General features: G+C 41.5%; 4 protein-coding genes across 6 annotated transcripts in view; 1 reads left to right on the top strand and 3 right to left on the bottom strand.

Moving 5' to 3' along the window:
• Window positions 1-2,440: 2,440 nt before the first annotated feature.
• On the bottom strand, window positions 2,441-4,850 carry LOC108113055 (protein mono-ADP-ribosyltransferase Parp16). The gene has a single exon (XM_017223485.2). The coding sequence runs from the start codon at window positions 3,681-3,683 to the stop codon at window positions 2,625-2,627; it is 1,059 nt and encodes a 352-aa protein (XP_017078974.1). The 5' UTR covers window positions 3,684-4,850; the 3' UTR covers window positions 2,441-2,624.
• An 88-nt stretch (window positions 4,851-4,938) lies between these two features.
• Window positions 4,939-17,666, bottom strand: LOC108112101. The gene is made up of 8 exons (XM_017221850.1): window positions 16,970-17,666; window positions 16,794-16,900; window positions 16,012-16,034; window positions 15,045-15,163; window positions 14,668-14,843; window positions 6,278-6,813; window positions 5,999-6,213; window positions 4,939-5,371 (listed from the first exon to the last, which is right to left on the bottom strand). Exons 1-8 carry the CDS (start codon window positions 17,564-17,566, stop codon window positions 5,264-5,266), a joined length of 1,881 nt encoding a protein of 626 aa, XP_017077339.1. The 5' UTR covers window positions 17,567-17,666; the 3' UTR covers window positions 4,939-5,263.
• On the top strand, window positions 13,789-16,044 carry LOC108113054 (NADP-dependent malic enzyme). Its single transcript, XM_017223484.2, has one exon. The coding sequence runs from the start codon at window positions 14,103-14,105 to the stop codon at window positions 15,996-15,998; it is 1,896 nt and encodes a 631-aa protein (XP_017078973.1). The 5' UTR covers window positions 13,789-14,102; the 3' UTR covers window positions 15,999-16,044.
• Window positions 17,667-18,222: 556 nt separating the features above from the next.
• Window positions 18,223-24,917, bottom strand: part of LOC108112730 (semaphorin-2A) — a 47,308-nt gene continuing 40,613 nt past the window's right edge. For 2 of the 3 annotated variants that reach the window (XR_001772672.2, XR_001772671.2), the window contains exons 10-16: window positions 23,791-24,019; window positions 22,845-23,348; window positions 21,932-22,084; window positions 21,500-21,608; window positions 21,206-21,299; window positions 20,641-20,772; window positions 18,223-20,482 (exon numbers count right to left, since the gene is read on the bottom strand). Coding sequence is in view for 1 of the 3 variants with exons in the window: in XM_017222968.2 (XP_017078457.1) it covers window positions 21,213-21,299; window positions 21,500-21,608; window positions 21,932-22,084; window positions 22,845-23,348; window positions 23,791-24,019 (1,082 nt within the window). In the remaining 2 variants the exon portion in view is untranslated. The remainder of the gene's footprint in view (window positions 20,483-20,640; window positions 20,773-21,205; window positions 21,300-21,499; window positions 21,609-21,931; window positions 22,085-22,844; window positions 23,349-23,790; window positions 24,020-24,917) is intronic. The other variant, XM_017222968.2, reaches the window with a different exon arrangement.

Consider the following 24,917-nt stretch of genomic DNA (forward strand, 5'->3'; position numbering starts at 1 on the left):
AAACGTTATATACGTACCTTTGTCCCTCTGGACTGTCTGTCTAGCTGTCTCTCCGTGCACCGGTTATGTGGCATGTTCTTATGACTCTCGGCTGTCGTTGCAAAGTCAATTTCCTTGCTTATTTAAATTTCAAAGCAAATGACAGAAGGTGTTGTTGCGCTGCCACAAACTGGATTAAATTTCGTTTAAAATGTAAATGGAAAAAAACGTGATGGACAGGTTTGGGCTTTTGCCGCCTGAATCGTATCCAAATTGCGTTTACAACGGCGAAACATCAAGAAAAAAAAGAGAAGGAAAAGAAATCCAAAAATTCGAGAGCGGCACCGAACGCAGGAAAAACTAAACAAACACCTCATCAAAGAACATCAAAGGCCGCCCCCCCTGAAAAACAGGAAAAACCCCAACAATAACCAGGAGGGGAGAAAAATCAAAAAAATGTAAAGAAAAGCTAAAGGAAAAAAAGAAAAGGTGGTTCGTTGAAGAAAGGAAAACATTTTGGTGCGCACGACGCAGAAAATAAAATCAAGAATTTCACACCTTATCAATTTTGCTAGATTAACAAAACGAACAATGGGGTGGGCCATACACCACCACCCACTCTCGCCAGCCAGGGAAATTGCATCATCAACGTCCTTGCCGCATTGTGATCGACATCATCATCATCATCATCTTCATCTTCTTCTTCTTCATCCTCTGGATGCAGGAAAGCCAACGTCACCGCACTTTGTCATTAAGGAAGTCAAAAACTTCGACCCCAAATCAGGGGGATGATACGTACCCTGTCTCCCTCCTTCCTTCTTCTTTTTGGAAAAGCTTGGAAAAACTGTAAGCGATTGGGGGTAAACTCGGTTTGGCTTTGTGTGACAGCAACGTTGACATTTATTTTGATTTCAGTTTCGAGTGCAGGACCTAAGTGGGTGAACTTTCTATTTCCCTTCATCTGTTATCCACTCCAACCTGTTTAACAGCCCCTGCCTTTGATGCACTGAACAAAAATGCAATTAACTAACAATTTGTTACTAATATTTGCCTCTTATTATATAAAATATTTTTAATGGAAGAAAAAAGAAGGCCACTCCCTTTCATTCTTCTATTGAAAAACCAATCATAGCTCATATATTTCTCTGAAACTCATCCACATTTTCTCCCTGTGCACTCATGCTAATGTGCATCAGCTCCTGGCTTAGATTTCCACTCAGGGGATGGCCTTTTTACTTGGTGTCGCTGCCACTAAATTGAATTTTATGTGGCGAATGCCAACTTTGATGTGTGCCTTTATTAATGGTTGCTGGGAACTGTCAGCCGGGCTGACTCCTCTATGAACTGTTAACAAGAATGAGAATGGGGTCTAAATCAGCACTGATATAGCTCTAGAGCGGGAGAGTTTACGGTAATTGCAGCACAAACAGGGGCGAAAAACTTGAGAGTCGGGCATGTAAATTCAATGAAATATGGCTGGCAAAAATGCCTCGCATAAGCAACGCCTCAAAATGCCAGCAATGTCCTCGCCGTCGTCGTTGTTGTCCCGCTGACCATCTGAATATCCCATCCAACCATGTGACCATGTGGGGGCATCTGACCAGCGGCAGGAAAAGTTCAGCCATTGAACGGCAGCTTGGAATTCCAGGCATAACTTCCAGCAGCAACGAGCAGACGAGCATATGTAAAAAGCGGAGCCAGCCAGCGACACATAAGTACACACGAACACACATTGCTGGCGGGTTTCCATGACACGAAAAAAGAAAAGCGTGCTCTAGAAAAAAAAAAAACAGAAAATGGAATGGAATGGAAAATCTAGCCCAGCCAAGTCTCTAAATTGTGTGGCCCTAAAAGTGTCCGGCGGCACATAATGCTTACAGAAAGGCCACTGGAAAGAAAACTGATAAGTTGCCCTTGAAATTAAATAGTTACTATGTTGTTACTAAGGTAGTTAGTAGCAATGATATATGTGGAAAACTTAAAGAACTGCCTTACTTTTATTCTAAATATTCCTTCCAAAAGGGCTCGGAAAATTCTTAACTAAATTTGAAGTAACTTTACTCCTTACACCTACTTTAACTTCACTTTCGGACTTTTTAACGTATTATTTAAGTCTAAAACTATATTCGCCATATTTCTCTAAGTGCATACCAACTCACACGCTCGCACACACACACACACACACGCAAATCTGTCTGTGTCCTTGCCACATGCAACGTCTGCTGTAGCTAGAGAGCTGGAGCTGCTGTTGTTGCCCAATGGCCGCAAGGAATTTCACACAATTGCTAGAAAAATTGCAGAAAATTGAAAATGTGCGAGAGCGCATAAATTTTTACTGCGTCACTTGTGAATGCTAAATTGTTGTTATTTATGTGGGCACTGTAAAACCAAGGTCCTCCCGTTTAGCCCCTTAATCCCCCTTCACTGCCACTCCAAAAGAAGATAAAATCTGTGGAAAGAGTTAAAGATACAAATCGATTTCATTTCAAACATTTCTTTGATGTCTGTCACTGAGTTTTGTTACTGACTTTCAGTATCAGTTTGAAATCAAAACCAAAGTCAGTAACAAAACCCAGCAACAGCAGGTTCAAGGTCACAGGTTTAGCTAAAGTTCGCCAAAAATAAAACTTTACGATTATCAATTTTTATAGAAGTCCTCGCTTAAGAACGTGCAAGCCATTTCGGGCGAAAATTTGAAAGAAACTGCAGCCAAAATGAGCCAACGACGAGACGATCATCAGGCTAACGCCCAAGGATATGGCTTCATCCTGATGGCTTTCCAGCCAGTTGAGCAACTTCCGAGCAGGTTGCATTTGCAGCATCTGCCTCTCAGCCGCATGTTCCGAGCATGTCTGTCCATAGAAAAGTATATAAGATACCTGCATGGTATCCGCATCCTTGATGATCACATGCCTTTTATCGGGACTAGTTTCATTGTCCTGGAAAACAAATTCCACCACAACCACACATCGAAGAATTGATCCACATCGGGAGCCACCCAAGCCAGCTTGGGGCTTACTTCTAGCCAGGGCTTCATTGACATCGCTAGTTAGCTCTAGCCTTCTCCCGTTTGTTAGGGTATTACTATTGAGCAGGGCATATAGCTTTTCCAACTTGCAACCATAGAAGCCCAGGCGAACGGATTCCTTGTTTTGTTGCCTCAAACGGGCATAGGCTTCACTTTTCTGGTTTCCTCGACCCATTCGCACCTCAAAGATCTGGGTGGGTCGTTGTTTAGGTGCTGGCATACCCAAATGGGCATACAACTCCTCGAACTCACAAGGTCGCAGGGTGCTCAAGGACACGAGATCGGCTTGATCCACCAAGACGTCCGTCAGCAAACGGACCACCTTGGGTGAGCAAGCCTGATAGTCGCCGTGCATGAGCTGTTCTTGCAGTACATCTAATCTGGGTGTATTTCCAACGGTATTACACAGCAGATCTATGCTATTCCAGCGACTGGGAAGTGGTCTTAACCGCGTCCTATAACGATAACTCCAAGTGGCGGCCATGAAAATGGTCCACAATGCCTCACAGCCTAGGAAATCGTCCTGAAGACGTCGCTGTACCTGATTAAGTTCTTTTAAATTCGATGATCCCGAGTTGGGTTGTGGGAGAAGGGCGGCTAAGCGTCGCCAGTTGATCAACTTGGCTGGCCTGTGACTTTGAAATCCCACGGATGTGGCTCCTGTGAGCAGAGTCATTTTCACTCGATTTTGATTTCCCTTCAGAGAGACTGAAATTTTGAAATTGTTTCGCAGAGTTTTTCGGCAAGCCGTCGGGCATCAATCTAAGCCTCCGACAATCTCGACAATCGAATGAAGTGTGTCGCCCAGGTGGCAGGTCGGATGAATGCCCCGCACTGGTTGCAGGAGATTGAATTTTGTCCTGGAAAATGCACTCAAAGAAAGAACTTGGAGATTTTGGTTGCGTTTTCTAAGAATATTTATTAGCATTCGAAAAAATTAGCAATTTTTGACAAGCAATTTTGACATTTAAGTCGTATTCGTGAGACTTATTTCTAATTTAAAGATAACCTTTAGACTTACATCTAGTTTCTTCCAGTGCCTGCATAGTAACAGTTGGCAAGTGTGATCTCCGGATGGGTTATGGTTGGGTAACTGCTGTGGGTGGTTGCCTGGTTGGGCTGTAATTGATTAATGGAGCCTGATGTCGAATGCCTGATGCCTGCTGTCTGCCACTTGATGCCTGACGCTCACCTTATGTTTTGGGGGTGACTTAACCTGGGACCGAGATCCGAGATGAGATGAAGCAGCCACCCCTCCAGATTGGGTTGGAATGGTCAAAGTTGCATCATACTCATACTACCAGACATAGCTACGCAGTTAATTGGATACTTTTTCAATACTTTTATCTCTGGCAGCAAAACCCCGGCCATCGGGTCTCTCCACCTGCTGCTGCATGCGTAATTTATTGATATACTCCCGCTAAATTATGAGTCTCCTGGGGGGCGCGAGAACGAAATAATTTTTTTGTTTTTCCCACTCTCTTTTCTCTGTGTGAAAAAGCCAGTGAACAAAAGTGGAGAGGCTGCAGGTGGGTCTGTGTGGAAATCAGTTAACCGAAAAAGTTTGCAACTTTTTGCCGTGCCGTGCTCGCCTGCCTGTGAAATCAAAGTTGGAGTTTATTCAAATAAACGCCGACATTAAGAGAGTTGCAACTGTTGCGTTGCGTCGTTGAAGGCGTCTCCTGGCATTCGGCGGCATAAATCAGAGCCCAAACAGCCGTGGCAACTTTTCTTCCCCCCCATCCCAGATAAACTTTTGACGTCATTTAACCCTCTTTTTTCTCGTTGGCGGGTTTTTTTTTCGGGGGTGCCTGCTGCAATGTTATTAATATGGCTAAGTTTCTTTTGGCGTTGTCAATTCCCCAAAGGCGCTTCCTTGCTAAATAATTCCAGTTGCCATCGATTTCCCGCCACCAGGAGAAACGAATGTCTTTAAAGGATTCCCTTTCCGTTTATTACTCACTAAATGAGGGACCATTTTCATATGCTTCTGGTAGGCAAAGTGTGGCAAGCAGAAGGGGTAGGCAGAGATAGGAAAGTTACATTAGAAAGATAAGAAGATGTTAAGGGAAGGACCAGTTTGTAAGATGAACTTTGGGGCAATGTAAATGTCATTAAAATCAGCCAAATTAGCTAAGAATTTATAACTAATTTCAGTGATTTCAAAACTGTTTAATGCTGATATGATGACTGGGTTGCTTGCCGCATTTCAGTTACCAGAATATCTCGAAATCCAATCCCTTAACCTTAAGCAAATTAAAAACTGGAGATAGATAAATATGACTTCACGGACTCCACGATCCTCTCCACGTAGATGCTGTTGTTGTGCAGGACAAAGAGCAGATTTCGCAGCGGCAATGAGTTCTGAAATGCAGAAGATGAAACGTGAATCAGTGCGGCGAAATCAATTATCACAAACACTCTCCATCGAATTGCTGATATAAATATATATGGGTTTCTGCACGGGGAGAGGGAGGCGGTGACTGGGTGAAAATAAATATAAATTGCCTGCTGGCTGGCGATTTGATTTCATAAATATGTGCCTCACGTAGCCCAGCTCAATTGCCAATTAGAAGCGAGGCGAAAGAAAAAAAAAAGCAGTTGGAAAAACAGGCGCGGGGAGGATGAAGAAAAACATAAGAAAAAACATAAAAAGAAAAGAAGGCGGGCGGTGGCACTTGAAAATTCTGAGGCATCAACGGAAGTTGATTTGTATACGGAATCGCATATAAAAGTTGCCCACTTTTAACCTGCACCTTTTCCACGGCCAAAACTCAATAAAGCAATCGGAAATTTTTCTCACGTCCCTTTGGGGAAAATTATTATGGAGCTCCCTGGCAGTTGCGGACGGCCGTTTCAAATGGAATTCCTTTAAACAATTTTCCCCCCAAAAAACCCAATACAGAGTCCGGGAATCGGGCGAGCAAACAAAGCGTGTCCCCAACTTTAAATACAATTACCACATGGGGGACTTTGGATTTTCCGACTCACCTGCAGACCGCTCAAAATTTTGGCAAACTTCGGACTGCTAATGCTGTCAACAAAGGCGGCAAACTGTTTGTTGCTCTCGAACTCGTCGAAAAATAGGGCGTACAGTTGGTCCTGCGGCAGGATCTCCAGGACCCTCTCCACCATGCCATGGAGGCCAGTCTGTGGTTCGCTGGTGGAGGAACTGCCATCTTCGGTAGTTGCAGCTTTGATGGATTCTAAAAATTACAAGATTTATGATTTTTGGTTGTGAGAACCATAAGTACCAACACTCATACGCACCGTTGACAACAGTCGAGTCCAGAATGGAAGGCTTAAATACACCTGCCACAGAATGCATCACCTTGATCACATCCAAGCCATGAGCACCCAGATAGTCGACGAACTCCACTACTTCAGGGAGATGCAGAATCTTTCGTTTGATATCCGCAAAATCATTGCTGGCCAGGAAGCCATAGGCTTTTTGGAACGCTGCATCATTGTGATAATATTGAGCAGCTATGGACTGGACTTCTTGCAACGGAATCAATGCCACAAAGGCGCTCAAATCAACGGAGTTGTTAGAGGCGATTGGCTTCTTGCGACTCAGGAAAATCAAATCATCGGATGCATTGCCTTGACCACTTTCGTCACTCTCATCGCTGGCAGTTCCGTCGAGGGTCACGAAACCAATGCCACTCACATCCGATTCGTCACTATCCGGCTTGATCAATTCGTCGTGAGGAAAACCCATCGAAAGGGAAATTCCAGCAAAGCAAATGACTAAAATGAAGAGGTGTTTCCGATTCATAGCGACGATGTGATCTTCTGCAGCGGCTCTGAACTTCTGGTCGTCTTTTCATGGGAGACCTTTTTTGTCCAACGCTTTTTGGAGACTTTGGAGACTAGCCCAGACTCTGACAAGCATTTTGTCCCACCGATTATTTAATTTAATCAACGCCAGTCAACAACAAAAAATTAACACTTAGCTGGTGGAGGGGAATTCATGACCGAGGTGCAGCTAAGAGAGGTCACAACACTGTAACAAATGAGTGGAGATATTGGAGTTTTAATTTGGGAGATTAAGGTTTAATTAATGGGACTTTAAGCTCTATATGTTAGGTGATAAATATTCTTTTAAGTGCTTCTCAAAGCTGTAGTAAATAATACATAGACTCGTAGCCTTCGATTAGGCCATAAAATATGACTTAAAGCCACAGAACCCCCCGCTTCGTCCTCGTAAATTATCCGAATGGTTGGGTTTCCTGTGGGCATTTTGGACAACTGCATTTCCGCCAATGCAAATCAAAGAAAACCCCTCTTTGCTGGTATGTGTTTGAGTGTGATATTCACACTTTGACAGCTGGCGGGAATGTCACCCGCTTAGTCACTGCATCTGTGTGTGTGTCAGTCAGTCATTCTGTCATTCAGTCAGTTAGTCAATCGCTCAGACACCCATTCAGGTTTTCATTCTCGTTTCCAGCTCGCTCGCTCTTGTCAAACTGTGCATAAAATATGTACATGCATATGTCCCAGGAACATACCATATAGTCCAAAAACACACTCAAACTCACTCACATTCCGGCTGATATATATTCATTTGCTCATTCAGCAAGTTAAGTAGGAATAAAATTGTCAATTTTCATGTCATTATTTCATGTCGTCGTCGCCGTTTGCCTCATGCCACCAATGCCTCCTCATGCCCCATGCTCACTTTCGCATGTGTCAACTGTGACACTCTCATCGTCGTTGTCGGCTGTGTATTTCCAGATATGATTTATTCACTTGGCTTGATTTATTACACGACCACCACCAGCCGCAGCCGCAGTAGCAGTAAATTGTTCTGCCTACAACGAAAACCAATAATAATTGTATCGTCGTCAACGTCACCCGTACCGAACTTTAGTTGCAACACAATTTTTTACATAAATTATTTGACTAAGCCCACAAACTTGATTAAAAACTTGTCCTAGACTACAGGAGGAGTTGTCTCGGGCTTTTCCGTTCCCCCGTAACGTAACGTATGACACTTTATGAATTTGGAGCGCAAACTTTCGAGGGCTCAAACTTTGCCGGTGTCGGTTTTGGTCGTAGCCGTAAACAATTGGCCAGGCCAGTTATCCTGCACTTTAAGAAATTTTAATTAATTAGGTTTTAAGTTGGTTAAAATTGTTTAATTATTATTGCGTTCATAGTCGTGGATCAGTGAAAGTTTATCAATAGAAAAGTAATCGATTTCAGTGTGTAAAAATGTGATTTGATTTTGTATTGAGTTGAAGTTCTACACAGGTTCAACATCTTTCAGTTTGATTTGAAAACAAGTTTAAAGCTTCATAGATCCTTCATCTTTCAGGGCAATCCCTGCATCACAGCTTTTTGATTATTAGTTAAAAATACTCCCATTAATAAAACCCATTTTCCCGGAAGCCCCATGTAAGTTTTCTCCAAGTGTGTGCAGCGGACCGAACTTAAAAATTAATTTTGCCCCACCAGAATACTTCAGTGAGCTCCTGGCATACCTCAGCTGCCATAAAGGTGGCGTCGGCCCAACTTGGCGGCGACTTAATTAACTGCAGTCCGGCCAAGTCAGCGGTACACACGCACCTGAGACCAACTAAGAGTGAGAGAGAGAGAGAGAGGGTAGAGAAGTTATAAGGTTGCAGGGACGAAGTGCATCCTGGCAGGACGTGGAGGCCAGTTAATTTCATGCTGCCTGGCTTCTACCCTCGAACGGCATGTGTTTTAAAGTGATTTTCTTGGCCAGGCGCCCCTTTGTTTATGTTGCGGCATAAGAGCTCCGCTTTACCGCAAGTGTCAACATTTATTTCCAACTTAACACTTTTGGCGTAACATGGCGCTTAATCCGCGGCGCCAAGTCGAGCCGCGCCAAGAACTTGACTAATTTTGTGCAAAGTTCAGCATTAACATTACCGCAAATTAGCAAAAGTTTTCGCACAAACAGCCGCAGCGCAGGAAAACAAAACGAAAAAAAGCATAAAATAAGAGAAAATCAGAGGAGAAACGAGGAAAACAAGGGGAGGTGGAGTTCTGGTGGAGTAGTAAATCCGATTGCAGGGATTGCATGGTGGGAAATCCTTAGGCGTAAAGGGGGTAGAGCAAAGGAGGGTAGCAGGGAGCACTTTGAGTTGTGGCATCAGCAGACGTTGCCTGTAGTATCTGGGATGGTTCACTGACTGCCATAAATTAACTTGTCTAGGCCCGATTCCTTGGCAGGCCTTGCCTTGTCCCCAAAACTTCTTGCCAGCTCCTTACCCTGCCGCCTCTTAATACTTCTTTTTTGCTCTTGTAATCTGTTTCACACTTAATGTTTTCTCTTTTTCCCAGTTTGGTTTCCACTTTAGTTGCACGTAGGAAAAACTGTTGTTTAATTGGTTACATGTCTGCAGAATCGAAGTGTCAGCAGATTAGTTAGATACTTAAAACAAGGAAGATACACAACATAAACAAGTTGAATTGGATTTTATTTAAACAAGTTGCAGGTTTCTTTCATGCTTTCAAACCAGAAAATTCTACAAAATTTAAAAAGGATTTCCATAAATGGGAAGGAAGCTAAAATAAATACCTATTTATATGTGACATTTTGGTCCCTTACTGTGACGTTTTGATTACGATATGGGTTATTTATAGATGGACAGATCAATCGATGTGTACTTTATCCACGCTGACTTCTCCCCGTCAGTTGTCAATCAATTTTTTGGGTTTCGGCTTTGATTTCCATCTGCTGCCGCTCCTGCTGCTGCTGCTGCTGCCCCTTGCGAAGGATGTCAGTAAACCGTAACAAAAACAGAAATTATGTCCTTACACACAGGTCATCGTCAACGGCCGTCTGCCGCCTGCGCAACCTTCAATCAATTGGGGTTTTTGCGGATTTTTGGTGGGAGGGATGTATAGCCCAGCAGTAGGGGATTTCCCTCCTTACCATCCTTCAGATTGAAGAGCACAGAGTGTTCCAGCGCTTTTGACACGTTTGGCAAATATTTGAGCACGTCTAAAAGCGCGTTACGGTCTCCAGCAGGCGTTCAATATTTTTGCAGAGCGAAAAGCAGCAGCAGCAGCCTCAGATGACCGATTTCCATCGCTTTTCTGCTGGCCCCACTTTACCAGCAAGCTAGCTAGCCACCTCCCAACCCAACCATCGCATGGCAGTGCGTGCTTTGCCCTTGGCCTGTGGCTTAATTAATTTTCGCTTCCGTTAACAATTTTTATGCGGACTTGGCTCCTTGGGAGCGCTTCGCATGCGCTGATTTCGTGTTTATGGGTCCTTTAATTCGCCACTAATACGGCTCCGTTTGCGGCGGAATTATTTGCCGGATACATGCGATTAGTTTTGCCCAGATTGCGAATAGTTTTTGCCAGTTTTCTCTCGCCCCTCTCCCTCCACCATTTTGCAAGCGTGCAACAAGTTAATTACATAATTTTCGCCTGCCCACGCCTGCACTTGCTTCTCTGATATTTATGTTGGGGCGAAGGACTTCCGGCATAAACCAAATAAACACTAAATTCCGGTTAAATAGGCAACGACAGCAGCAACGGCGCTAGAAACTTGGTCAAAAGAAATATAAAATAAAATTAAATAAAATAAAATAGCAAAGGCGAGAGCAGCAGGAGTAGCATCGACAAAAAAAGGAGACTTAAAAAATAAGCTAAAAGTCTTTTGAAGTTGCCAAAGTAAAAGCAGGGGTAAAAATGCTATGGAGGATGGGAAAAAGCTGGCAAACAGCGCGATATAAAGTTGGGGCTTTTTGGCTTTGACGCACGTAGCTCCCGATTTGAAAGTTTGTCGTGTGTGCTCAGTATATATATATATATATATATATATATATGAACAACAAGGAATCGACAGAAATGTCCTGGCACTCCTCGCAACGCTTTTGAGTTTGCTGCATCGCTTTTATTAAGCTTATAAATTTTTTATTTAAGACTTTTCACTTTGAGCAGTTTTGTGCAAGCCTCGGGCCAAAAATGGCAAACAGCAACACAGCAGCACACCGACAGTCATGTGACATTTATTTGAGCTGCGCCAGGAGCATTTCAATTTCACATTCGAACAACAGCTAACACCAGCTTATACACCATTTCCCGGTAACTTAACCCATTGTGGCCCATAAATTATACAAAAATAGTTAATGCCAAAAATTGTGAAATAGTGTGACACTTTCATTAAATGCCCAAGAGCGCTGAATAAATGGAGAATTTCAATAAAAATGCCAAAATCCACTGGCCACGACATGCGATGCGAAAACATTTGATAAACTGCAACAATTTCCCCAAGGGTTTTCCACTCTTTTCCCCCTCTCTTTTTTACTATTTTTTATGGCAGCCAAACTGCCTGTATTAGGTTGGGGAAAATATATATTTTAGCTGGAAATGCGACTAAATCCATATGGAGTTTATTCGATTTGATTTGTGGCCTCCTGCTAAACTTTTCAAACTAAAAATTTTACCAATTTCGACCATTTTGATAATAAGATGCCGGACGGCGTTTATTTGTGTAGGCGTACATGGAGAGAAATTAGTGGTTAGTATGAATATTAATTGCCTTATATGTGGGGCAAAAGATAATATAGATTAAGGCATAAATTTAGCTTTTAATTTTATTTGAAATCTGAAATAAAAACAAAATCAAGGTTTTTTTTGGGGTAAATCTCACAGATTTGGCATTTTTAAACATATTTTAGTGTATTTATTTTTAATAAATTTAAAGAACATATTAGCTATGATTATATGATATATGTATATTTTATATATTATATTTTCCTTTAAAGAAAAGCTGCTCTCTTGATCTAAAAAATATATATTTGTGGAATATAAGTACAAAAAGTTTCTTATTTACTTACATAAATCAATCTATCTTTTCGTTATAATCGTTTATTTTATATTTCTACTTTAAATTTTATTTTATTTATATATTTTTTATTTTATTAAAATATCTCCCTGTGTAATATGTCAGTTTGTAGGGTCCTAAAAAAGCATCACGTGGTGCATATAAATTGCCAGGTTTCGAAACTTTTTCCTAGAGGTGCAAATTACTTTTGTTCTTTTCTGTTTGCTCTCGGCGTATTTTTGCTCATTTTTTTTAATATATTTTTCTTGTTTTTTGCTTTTTTTCTACCTTTTACCTGACAACTGTCAAGCATCGAATTGACCAGAGTTTTCGGGATTGCCTAAGCGTGCGTGTGAATGACCAAAAACTGGACATGGACGCACAAGTATTTATAGCAGACTATCGCATGTGCCAACGAATACGAGTATATATAGATATATGTATGTATGTATGTGGTCAAAGGAAATCAATTTCCATATGCAAAACTTTTTTAGTGCACGTACTGGACGACAGAGAGAGAGAGAGAGAGAGAGGGAGCCGAAATCGAATTTTGTCCATAAAATATTCAAATTGTTCTGTATAAACGACGCATAAACATTCTTTGTGCAGGGCACCTGCAGCTCCCATACAGCCATTCCCAATTCTCCATTCCCCATTTTCCCACTTTTCCCATTTCGATCCCGCTCGAAACGCATAAATTTTTATGTTCAAATGCCAAAGGCCGTAGGCAGGCGATCGCTTAATGTGTCCCGCGGCAGAAATTCAATTTGTAGCACATCCGTGGCCGAAAAGGAAAGGTACAAAAAAGAACACTCAGTTAAGAGAGAGGAGAAAAAGTGCAAATGCGAAAAAAGTGCAAATGTCCAACTGGCCAAGGACCAAGGAGAAAGGAGCAAGGATCCAAACAAACCGAAACAAAACAAGAGCAAAAGTTCTCCCCGAGGAGACACAGGCCAACTGCTTTGGCTGCTACTTTGCTATGCGAACGATTGATTGAAAATTGATTTCATTATGAACTTGTGATGCATATTCACCCAACCATCATTTCCATCATCATATCCAGTATCCACCACATATCCTTCCAATCCAAAACCATTCCCTCTCACATTCCCACAGAGTTTTGTGCATCTCAGTAGATAATTGGATTTCGGATGGCTCTCATAGTCCGTATTTCCTGAGTGTATTGTCCTTCTTTACCACTTCCAATTAGTTATGGAATTTTTGCTGTATTTAAATTTTTGTATCTCACCCTCCGATGCTGCTGCTGCTTAAGTTAGTCTTATCGGAATGTGGAAGTTTGGCTGGGTGGCACCGGCAGGACAATACACCAAATACACCCCAGACATTTTTCCCAGGAAATTAAGCCGCTTATGGCCGGGCCATTCGGTTCCTTTTGTTTTTTAATGCTCAGCCATGCTCTCTCTCTCATTCTCCAGTATCAACCATTTCCATTTTTTGGACCAAAAAATATTACTCCGTTTGCCATTCCACTTAAGATTCCGCTGGCCAAGTGCACTTGTGCTGGCCACAAATGGCAATGTTGGCCATGTTGTCTCGTCTCGTCTGTCTCGCGTATTTAGCATAAAAGGTGCGGCCAAGACTTTTGCCAGGGTCTGCGGGCTTTTGATGTTCCCCCAAAAAACCATCATCCTCATCCCCTCACCCTCCTCCGACATTGTTGATATTTTGCATCAAAATTCTGACAAACTTGTTTGGTGGGGGGTAACAGAGTGGCGGTGGGCAGTGGGGGGTTGCCTAGATCCGTAGCGGAAGTGGCGACATTTTAGGATGTCACTCTGAGTTTGAGGTCGCCGCAAAGTGCGCAACACAATTTGCATAATGCCCGGTGGGACGGATGGATGTGGCTGCGGATGTGGATGTGGTGAGTCGTGGTGCATGGGGATACTGAATGCGGTCTCGAATTTGGTCCAAGGTTCGGGTTGCTGCACTGCGGGAAAAGTTGTTAGTTTGTTTTTAAAATAATAACATTTATTGCCAGTCTTAAGTTTTAAAACTACTAAAGGTTGCATTTTGTTTAAACTCTAAAATTAACTAAAAATATCCAAAAATAAAATATCAAATATCCGTTTGATTTTCCCAGTGTATGCAAATGAGAACGGGATGAACAAGCAGGCGGTCCTATCGTTGTTAGTATTGGTTCAGGTCTTGTTCGGACTGTAATATCGTTATTGTTATACCTTACATATCCTAACACATCCCACACACACACATACACATACACGTACACACACAAACTAATAAGACGTCCTGCCCAAGGACACGATGCAGAAGTCGCCGATGACGAGCAAGCTAAAGGGTGTGAAGAAAGCAGAGAAGAAGAAGGCAGAAAAGAAGGATGAGAACCCGCCGGCGAAGAATCAGCTGCAGTGCCTTAACGATTTCGAGATGACCCAAAACGTTGACACTTTGAACCGCCAGATGGATACCTTCTGGAGGCAGGACGTTCGACAGGCAGGATCTAGGTTGGATGGCCTATGGATGCTTCACCACTGTAACTACAACAAGGGACTGGCCTTTACACTGAACGAAAGGAGAGTGTTATCCATTCACGGACTACTCCCGGTGGCAGTGCGAACCATTGATGAACAAGTGTTGGCCTGCTCAAAGATCATCGCCATGTTCCCGAACGACTTGCAGAGGTATGTGTATATGGTGTACTTGTCGCGGCGAAATAGGCGACTTTACTACTACCTATTGATGAGCAATCCCGGTCACTATATTCCCATGATGGATGCCACCGATTCCTTGAAGCTGCTCAAGCTCCATCGGTTGCTACACTCCATTGGCCAGGGTTTATATATCTGCATTAAGGATCTGGGACATATACCTCAAATCCTGGCCAATTGGCCGTATCGATACGTTCGCTGCCTGCTGGTGAGCAATGGAGCTTCGGTTCAGAGTCTGGGTGATATGGGTGTGGATGAAATGCCAGTTCTGTTTTCCAACATTGATCACAACGTGCTCTATGGACGTATCCATCCGAATTTTTGTTTGGCCGTCATGCTGGATGTGGGCACAAACAACGAGAATCTATTGAAGGATCCAGCATACACAGGCCTGAAGGAGCATCGAGCGCCGGACGAACTGTACGATAAGTTCTTTGAGGAATTTACTGTGTCTGTCCTGCAGCAATATGGTTCACATGCCCTGATCCTCTGCAAGGATTTTGAGCCCCAAAAGGCTAAGAAACAATTGGAGCTGTACCGCCATCGCCAGTGCATCGTGGATGTAGATTTCCAGTGCCTGGCTGCAGTTGCTCTCGCCGGCGTTATTGTCTGCGATAGATTGAGGAGGGTCTTCTTTGCCGCCAACATATTCCTGTTCTATGGAGCAGATGCTATTAATATTGGCATGGCTAGATTGTGCATGGCCATGCTAAAAAGAGAAGGTCTCATTGAGATGAAGGCCAGGGAGAGAATATGGTTCTTTGATTCAAAAGGATTGGTGGTCATGAGCAGGACGGATATTTCCGAAGAGCTGTTGGAATTTGCCAATCCTCGAGAGCCCATCACCAGCTTGGTGGAAGCCATCGAGGAATTGAAACCGAATGTCCTCGTTGGTGGTTCTTCACAGCCAAATAGCTTCACCCCCGATGTCCTAAGAGCCATGGAGAAGGTCGCCGCAAAACCTGTGATCTTTGCCTTATCAAGACCCCTCGATAATGCCGAATGTACGGCTGAGAGTGCATTTTCCTATACGAAGGGGCGATGCGTCTTCATTTCGGGGACAAAGCTTCCTCCCCTGAAATATGCGAACAAATGGTACCAGCCGGGTCATTGTACCAGTAGCTATATGGTGCCTGGTATAAGTTGTGGTGTAATGTTTGCCGGATTTACCACCATTCCAGATGAAGCTTTCTGCGTGGCAGCGGAGCGATTGGCTGGCTTGGTTTGGCCCTGCGATCTGGAACAACGCAATTTTTATCCACCGATGAGAAAGATTCAGTGCATCAGCTTACAGATTGCCGAGGCCATATTCACGTACGCCTTTAGACGTGGCTTGGCGACACTCTATCCCCAGCCGGAAAATCCCATGGAGTATATCAAGTCCTGTATGTACACCTCGGAGTACCGCAAGAATATCGTTGATGTGTATTGCATGCAAAATCGTAGTATTGCCACCACGGAATCCCGCAAATACTACCAGCTTAACATCTAAGACCTGTACTTACTTTCGAGACCGTTATTAAATGGACTGAACCAGAGGATTGGGGATTGAGAATTTTGTGGGGATTGAGAAGGGAGAGCGCACTAACTGAGGGGGGCCAAATTGCATGGCGTATCATGTCTAATAACAGTTGTTTGCCCAGTCTGCATATTGATTTCGATTCGAACCAAAGTCGGAGTACAAGTACGCCAGCGGGCAATTAATTGCATGCAATTTTCATGTGTCAACTCATGCTGTGTATGTTCTTCGTATATATACTACACTAGGATAGTATGGTATATGTGTGTGGGGTGTCGTTTTGGCTGGTTTCAGAATTCTCCAGTGACTGCATTCGAAACTATCGCCGTACGACAATAAAATAATTGAAACAACCACCATGAAATGGTAGGAAACATAGCCACAACAAAAATGCAGACAAATTAAATTGCACGAGTTTTCCGTGTGTTCAGTGTATGTATGTGTATGTGTGTGCGTCTGGCTTTGACAGGTGTGCGTCTGAGCGAAAGCATGATATTCCATTCCATTTATCAATACGGAAAATGAAATGCAACCCGGCATTGTGTCGGTTTCCTCTTTTGTCACATTGAATTATTTGCTTAGGTCTTTTTACTGCATTTTTCCGGCTAACGTTTATCGGTTGGCCTTTTGGTCTTTTGGCATCAATGGAGTTTAGTTGGAATTTTCATTAGCCACATATATTTGTACCAATATAACTACTTTGGCCTAAACCTTTTTATAATCTACCACTGATTTTATTGAGCTTAACTTGAAAGGAATTTCTAACACTATGCTGGACCCCAGGAGATGACTTCGTAGCCAATCGTTTTGAGTTCCTGGGCATTGATGGCATGTCCTGAGAGCTCTCGAACAACGCTCTGTACATTTGTTGTGTTCTGATGTTAAAATATTTAAGAACGGAGATTAAAATTAATAATTAATCATAAAATTCGTATTTCTCTTACCCAAGCAGCTTCAGATTTAGTCTTGAACTCCGGGCTTTTTAACGCCTGATAAAATTTAGCAAATATAGAACTTTTCTGTCGTTTCTCATTGATCAAAGCCACAAAACGATCACGAGGCAGGTGTGTTAATACCTCCTGGACAAAGCTGGTGAAAGAACTTAGCTGTCTCTCCTCAAAAATCGGTTCAAGTAGCACCAAAATAATCTGCTCTCCAATAATCTCGTTACCAACAGATCGTCGTACCCTGTTGTTATTTCTGTGATGATATCTATGTTTTTGAATTTTCCCTAAGATCGTATCATTGAGGTGCACGAAATTAATCAGATCCACAACTTCTGGCAGAGATTCGATGCGCTGTTGCAACCTCTTGAAATCAGAACTGCGCAAAAACTTGGCGGCTTTGCGGAAGCCCGAGTCCGTAATCATGTGCTCGGCGACGATTTCATCTATGGTTACAGTGGGAATCAGTTTTTCAAAGTCTTTTAGTTCGCTTATCAGCTCCGGAGAGTATTTATAGCGTCTGTGATAGCGAAAATGTGCCGAACCTAGCACAAGGCTAAGGAACAGGAATTGGAGCACCAGCTGCAAGGCTAACATTTTTAAAGTTTTCTATATTTTTTATTTTAAATCCGCGTAATTTTCCTGTTAATCAATGTTTCTCAGTCAGCGGTCTGTTTATTACTGCTTTTCTTGATAGCAGATTAAAATTTTTTTACGCTGCGCCTGCATTTTGTAGTGTTGTTTTTACCCTTTCCAAATTGGCAGTTTTGGTTTTAATATTAATCTTGTAACCTAATAGGCTAGGAACTTAAGATGCCCTCTATTGTATATGTCATATTAAAAATACATATAATAAAATAAAGATTAAAAGAATAATAATTAAATATCTATAAAAATACATTTATTTTTAAGAGAATATAATTAAAATTAATTAATATTTTAATTGATTATTACATTTGCAAAAAATAAAAATTCACCGCTTCCATCCTCTTCCTACCATTATAGCTTTTTTCAAAAGAGTATTTCATAGTCGACTTATAGACACCAATAATTTTCCAAATACTCTCTTGTTATCGCTCTTTTCTTTTCGCTGACTTTCTGCTCCCCAATAAATTGCTCATTTCAAATAAATAAAGGCCGAGCGGCTCCATGAGCATTCGAAGTCGAGTTCGAATTCGACTAAGAACAGTTGCTTTTGTTTTTTGTTTGCCCCTTTTTACAGTCGCCTCCCCAAATAAAAGACCAAAGACTGATTTGCTTATTAAAGAATCTTATCACATTTATTTACTGCATTTTACTTTTTTATGTGTTTACAACTAATTTGTTTTCTTAATTTGTTTCTGTTTATCTGATTTTGTGGTTTTTGTTTTTCGGAAATATTTCGATAGCTCGTGAACCAATCTGCGTTTGAAATTGTTTTCGAATGGAACCGCGGATTGCGTATATTCGAATGATGGTTAAGCGCAAATCTTCTTTTATTGTATGAATACTTTGTAAAAGTCGTTTATCTATTTATATATATATATCTATATATATATATATATATATATTTACCGCGAATATTTATTTACTTTGTATTAATATTTTTACAGTGAATTGTTCGTTAAGTACTCAATTAATATTAATTTTCATCTTTAATTGCCGCATTGGCAATTTTGATTCAAATTTTCTGCATGTTTTTTCTGAGTTTTCATTTAATTTCCTCTTTTGTTTGCTTTTTTGTTTATTCCTTTCTTTTTTTTACTCAACATCATGTGATTGTCATACAAAACATTTCACATAATCTTTAAATTATTTACAATAAATGTCTGAACGAAAAAACACTACTAAAGGCAACGCAAAAACATTTCATCCATTAAAGTTAGAAGCTCAGAGCATTAGTAGCTTTTAAATATCTGTTGTTTAATAGTTTTTCCTTTTTTTGTTTTTCTTTTTCTCGTTTTGGTTTAGTTCATTTACAATGGCAATGCCAGTATGCAATGCTAAAATGTTTTCTTTATTTTTCCTTTTTTATTCGTTCTTGTGGTTGTTGTTGGGTAAATCCTAAGATGAAAACATTAAAAATTTTTGCAGAGAAAATCTTTAGAAAAATATTTAGAGTGTGTATGAGTGTTCGGGTGTGTGGGTGAGAGTAATGCTTAAGATTTTCTTTCCATTATCCCGTTTTTGTTCTGCTTTTCTGTGGAACAAACCTATTTTGGTTTTGTGGGTTGAGTGAAGCGTTTGGGTTTTCCTTGATTTTTGCTATATTATGGCAGTTTTCGCGGATATAAATATGTTTACTAAATGCAACGAGTTGTGTTTTGAGTTTGTTTATGTTTTTTGTTTATGAACTTCTGCAATATTACTAAAAACATATTTACTTGCCACACCGACTTACCTACGCTATTTACGGGTAAGTAATCTCATGAGCATGTTGGTCTCAATGCAGTAACTTCATGTATCTAGATTTATTTATAATTACGCATATGCATATATATAACTATGTATTGCTTATCGTAAACATTAGGCCAACGCACAATCTATACAAGAGCGAGTTAATGCCAAATACAGAATTCTCAAATTATAAATCAGAGCAACGTAAAACTCAAAATTTATTAACTTATCGTCTAAAGCTCTCCTATGTACAAAGTCACCCTTCGCTATATATAGTTTATATATATATATATAGCCATTATACTGTGCGTCATTTGTTTTCCGTAACTTTATTTCCGTTTCTGGGTTTTGGCTATCGTAATAAGTTGGTTCCGTACTTGTCTATGACCTAAACAGGGGCAGCTAATCGTGTATATATATATATCTTAGGCTAGTTTAGTCGAACAAATATGGCTAAGTAATATACAAATTCGTTTAAGATCTTCCCAACCCCAAACCCGAAATGGCCAAGCGACAAGTTGCCGGAAAATAAAACCAAATCGAAATCAAAATCAAATCGTTGCGCCTCATGAGCTTGGTTAATACTTTTTGCCTTTAGGTCAGATTCTCACTTAGGTGGTTGCAGTTCCATCTGTATCTCTATCTGTATCTGTATCTTTATCTCATTCTGTAGCTGTATCTGTATCCATAACCGTATCTGTTAGATTAACCTTAACCTTAGCTCGAAATAGAAATAGTGTCTTCTGTAAGTGTTTCTCTTTCCTTTTGTTTTGCGTGAGTGTGTTTGTGTGTTTGAGTGTAAAACCGTAATTTCCATTTGACTTATGGCAGGATCCTTTTGCTAGTAACTTTTCTCGTTTACTCCATCTTTGTATATCAGTTAGTTATATGTCGAAAATTATTCAGTTTGACGCTGACAACATCTCAAAACGAAAACGAAAGCATGACCAAAAAACGCATCGAAATTATCGGAAATATTGTCGATTTTAAAAGCTTAAAAATTTCAGTCTTTGTAGTGGTTTTTTTTTCTTTCTTTTTTGTTTGTTTTTTCTCTTTTGTTCTTCATCAGCTCGGCCCTTGTCACATTCCCATAGTTCTCGTCCGCATTTTCCTTGGGTGCTTACTGCATTTCTGCGCCTGGAAAACAGAATAAACACAAATAAAGCAAATATGTTTAGATATATACGACTATATATAGATATATAGAAAGTGAGATTGAGTGGGTAGAAGTGGGAAATGGGTTGGGTTAGAAGGAGGTTTTACTGTGGGTTGTCTTACATGGGCACTCAACTTACATTTACATTTTAACTAGAAACTTTAGAAGCGAGCAAATATGGTAAGCACGAACACGAAAATGTACAATTTGCGGTGGGCGGTGGCCACGCCCTCCGTCGACGACGACAAGAACTCAAAGCTGTACAAGTACTCTGGTTGGGCAGCATCAACAGCAACAGCAACAGCAGCAAGTAGCAGCAGCAGCCAAAAATGGGGTAAGGGGGGATGGACAAAGGACATTTTTGGTTAGATTTCGTCAGGGTCTACTACTACTACTAGAACTACAACTATGGGTTATGCAGGGACAGATGATGATTTTGGATGGGTGTACTGCAAGAAAATACTTATCTAAAATCAAGAATAAATCACAGATGTAATGGTCCAAGTTAATGTTGGAAATGTTAAAGGGTGGCGAAGGATTTTTATTAAAAGTGCCTGAAAGTATGCACCCTTTTTAAAAATTCCCATATTAAGTTTTTTTTGAATATATCTTTGATGTCAGATTGATTTTCTTGCAGTACTTTGATTATGCAGGGACTAAGATAGCATATGTTGTCCTATTTTCTATGTTTGAAGGATACTCACTTCTGGGTCAGACCAAAGCATCATTGCTGAACACATCGTTCACGTGCTTGCCGTTGCTACTGATTGGTCCTGTTTTATCCTTGAGGCCGCATTGCTAATGAAAGCAAAAACCAGAGAGTGGGAGAGAAAAAGAGAGAGAGAGATGGGGAAAACACTTAGATCTCTGCCAGCGAATTACAAAATAATTAAAACTCAAAAAGCACCCCCGCACCTGATGCCGAAAAATTAATTAAAACAATTAACGGCAGCTGGCACAGGCAAGCCAAAAATATATATAATTCCCAGGATACACACCTCCTGTTTGGCCTGCCATTGCTTCATGGCCGATTTGTATTTCTCGAACTCGTTGCACCAGTGCGAGTAGATTTTCTGATAGTCCTGCTTCTGCGACGGCGGCGAGCATCTGAGTGCGGAAAAGTGAACAATAAGTTTTTGACATTTGCGCGGAAATTAGGTTGGAGGGTGGTAGGGTCTTAGGATGGCAGTGCTGCCAATTTAGATATTATTTAGCAATAAAATAATTTAATTTAAATCTTAATTATAAGAAAGATTTGGGGGTAAAGTAGCACTTGGCTGTCGTTTTCATTAAATAATAAAAATAAAATTATTTATCTTGTTGCTATATATATTTTATTATTAGCTATTTTGAAACCCTATTCCAGTTTCCTGGCATCTCCAATTGGCAGCACCGGCTGTATCTGACTTATAATTTTGTAGCTGACTCACCTGTGGGCGTCTACGGTGACGCCGTAGCTGCAGAGCAGGGTGCCATCCAAGTAGCTGTCGTACCGCCCGCCGTCGCCCTCGTTCACAGCCAGAAGGACCAGGCCGCCCTCGTTCGTCTCGATGTATTTGGTGGGCGTGTAGCGGACCTCGTAGCTGCCAGACAGAGATGGGTACACGAGAGATAGGGACAGATGTAGAGAGATGGCTTTTCAGATGGCTGCTGCGATAGCGCAGGGGATTTTCCATTTTCTATTCGCATTGGAAACGCACAATAAAAATCAATATACACTCTGTGTGTGTGTATGTGTGAGTGTGCGAGAGACACACACACAAAGAGAGACTTCGACTATTTGGTTGGAAAAAGTTGAAAGTTTTTCCATTACTTGGGCACCGGCAGCCAGTGTAAACGCCAAAAAGCAGACTTCGAGCGCATTTTAAAGTGTCAATTTACCGCAGCATTGGCACGGCTAAGTGAGATGAAGCGGCGTTTCGTTTACACATTTTCCCTTCCATTATTCGCTTTCAATTTTCCCAAAGATCTGCGTTTCAGATAAACGGGAATGGTATAAGGTTTCCCCCCCGCCACCATCTTTGAAAACTCAAAATACAATGCTTAAAGTTATTTGTTCGAAACTTTTCTCTTTTTGGTTAAAACTGATGGGTTTGGCTTACCATATCATGAAACTGTCAAAGATTTGCAACCGAGCAGAACAATTTGGCTTGGCTAAAATATTTTTCACTCAATTTTGGAATTTATGGAATCGAATTACTATATAGGATACGGGTATATGTGGTTTAGACACTAAGATTTAAGTTTTTAAAGGCGTTAACGAATGAATCAAGCGAATAGAAAATGGTCTTCATAGATATTTATATTCTTAAAATATATAATCATATCTCTCCCAACACTCACCGTCCTTTCTCTGTGGAATGATGGTACCATCGTGTCTGCTTCTTTCTCAGAACCTCCGGCATTTTCACAAAGCAGGAGAGATGCAAAGTTTGGCCATATGAGGAGGTGACTTTCTTTCTCAGCACACTCGTATCGCAGATGCCAGAAGTCTCATTAGCCACATCCTGGAGCAGACCCAGTTGATAAGGTCGGCAGGCGACAACCTCCTTATCCCAACCACAATAGGGATCCGCAACACAGCGGAAACAGCTGTCATATCGCCGAGCACACATGGCAATGTCGATCTGTTTCACCTGATGATCGGTGGCCACGTACAGAGATCCAGTCTTATGGCTTAGGGTCATCTCTCTGATCGGTTCGTTGTGCGCCGAGGCCTCGAATATATCCACCAGATTCGAATGCCTCTGGCCGTAGTGTATAAACTGAACTATCTTGTAGATGTGACCCGAAGTGGTGGCCACAAAGTACACTAGGAACTCCTGGTTCAGCTTGTCGATCCGTATCCTGCGGGAAAAGAAAGGCAAAAAGAAAGCCAAGAAAAAGCAGCGTCAGTGGCAAGCGCTTAACTGAAAACACATCCTGCGGCACTTTGTTCACAAGTTCCGGCCAAGACAAAACATTTTTCGCTGCCAGAACAACTGACAGCACAGAGCCAACCCAGGAGTCTGTGCACTGAGCAAAAAGTAGAGAACTAAAATTGCTATTAAAGTTTTAAAATGAGAAAAATACCATTCCTAACTTAAGCTTACGTAATTAAGAGGAAATAATCCTCTAAAATAAATAAATCTGAAACTCTAGCTTTCATATTTTCTCTCAGTGCAGCCATACATTCTCCTCGACAAATGTCAACAGGGTAACTCCCATGCGACTGGCTCCTTGCCAGACCGACAGACAACTATCAACTGGCAACTGGCTGGAAGCGCTAATGAATACAGTTCTCACTTACTTGTCCACCACCAGCTTGGTGAGTATGACGTCCCGCTTGAAGAAGACCGGATTGCCAAATTCATGATCGACCGCCTTGTCCATTAGCGGATGTTTGCGAATGAAATTCAACACGGAGTCCGGCAGCGTGGCGGTGTCGTTGTGGCAAGTTCCCGGACGTGGCTCTGGCACTTTCGAGTTCAGCACGGGCAACCAGGCGCTGTTCGAGGTGGCCTGCTCCTTGAATTTGCCTGGATGGTGCGAAATATATAGATATATATATATAGATATATGTGTGTATAGAAGGAAGCATCAGTACGGAGTTGAGTTGCGTTGAGTGCCGGGGAATGCTGCATTTAATTTATGTGTGTCAGTACGGTGCGAGTGCTGATTTGTGTGGCACTCGCACTCGGTAAATAAAAATACAATTAAAGAGTCGCAAACGGAGCTTTAATGGTCATGTGAGAAGAGATTTTATGGCAGGGAACTATACAAAAAGACCTATTAATGATTCTCACTAACTTCTACTAAAGAACCTGTAACCTTTTCCTTAAATTTCCCTTTTGGGTTTTCCACATTATTTTCAGCATTTTTGCATAAACATTATCACATGGCAAGTATGAAATACAATTTAAGAATCACATTCTGGCCTTCGAGTGAGGCAGCATAATCGTTTGTGGCCATAATTAATTGCTGTGGCTTTCCACATTCTCTTTTTTTATCACACTCGCTGCTGCTGCTGTCTGTGCAACATGGCCGCAAACTTTTCGTAATGAATTTTAAGTGTATGCCAGATTTTTTGCAGCACTTTGCCCGGTGGCAGTGTCTGTGTGGATCTGTCTGCCCGATTGTCTGCCTGTCAGTCTTGGCACCGCTCCACACTGGCAGCGGGACCCCAACTTTATGGTGTTAATGAACTTTCTGGGCCAAGTTGTTGGGTTAAAACAGAAAAATAACCAGAGTGTTGGCTGTACTACTCATTACTTGCGTAGTTAAAGAAATTTAACTTGAATGTGAGACTCTTTCAATAAAAGAAGGTTGCGGGAAGTGGGTGTGGCGTTCGTCGTACTGCCACCATCAATTCAATGCGCACCATTTAACGCTCAAATTCCAGGGACAAGGCCTCCACCTGTGCGCGTAATTCCATCC

The sequence above is a fragment of the Drosophila eugracilis genome, unplaced genomic scaffold, assembly GCF_018153835.1.
Source record: "Drosophila eugracilis isolate 14026-0451.02 unplaced genomic scaffold, ASM1815383v1 contig_90, whole genome shotgun sequence".
Classification (NCBI taxonomy): domain Eukaryota; kingdom Metazoa; phylum Arthropoda; class Insecta; order Diptera; family Drosophilidae; genus Drosophila; species Drosophila eugracilis.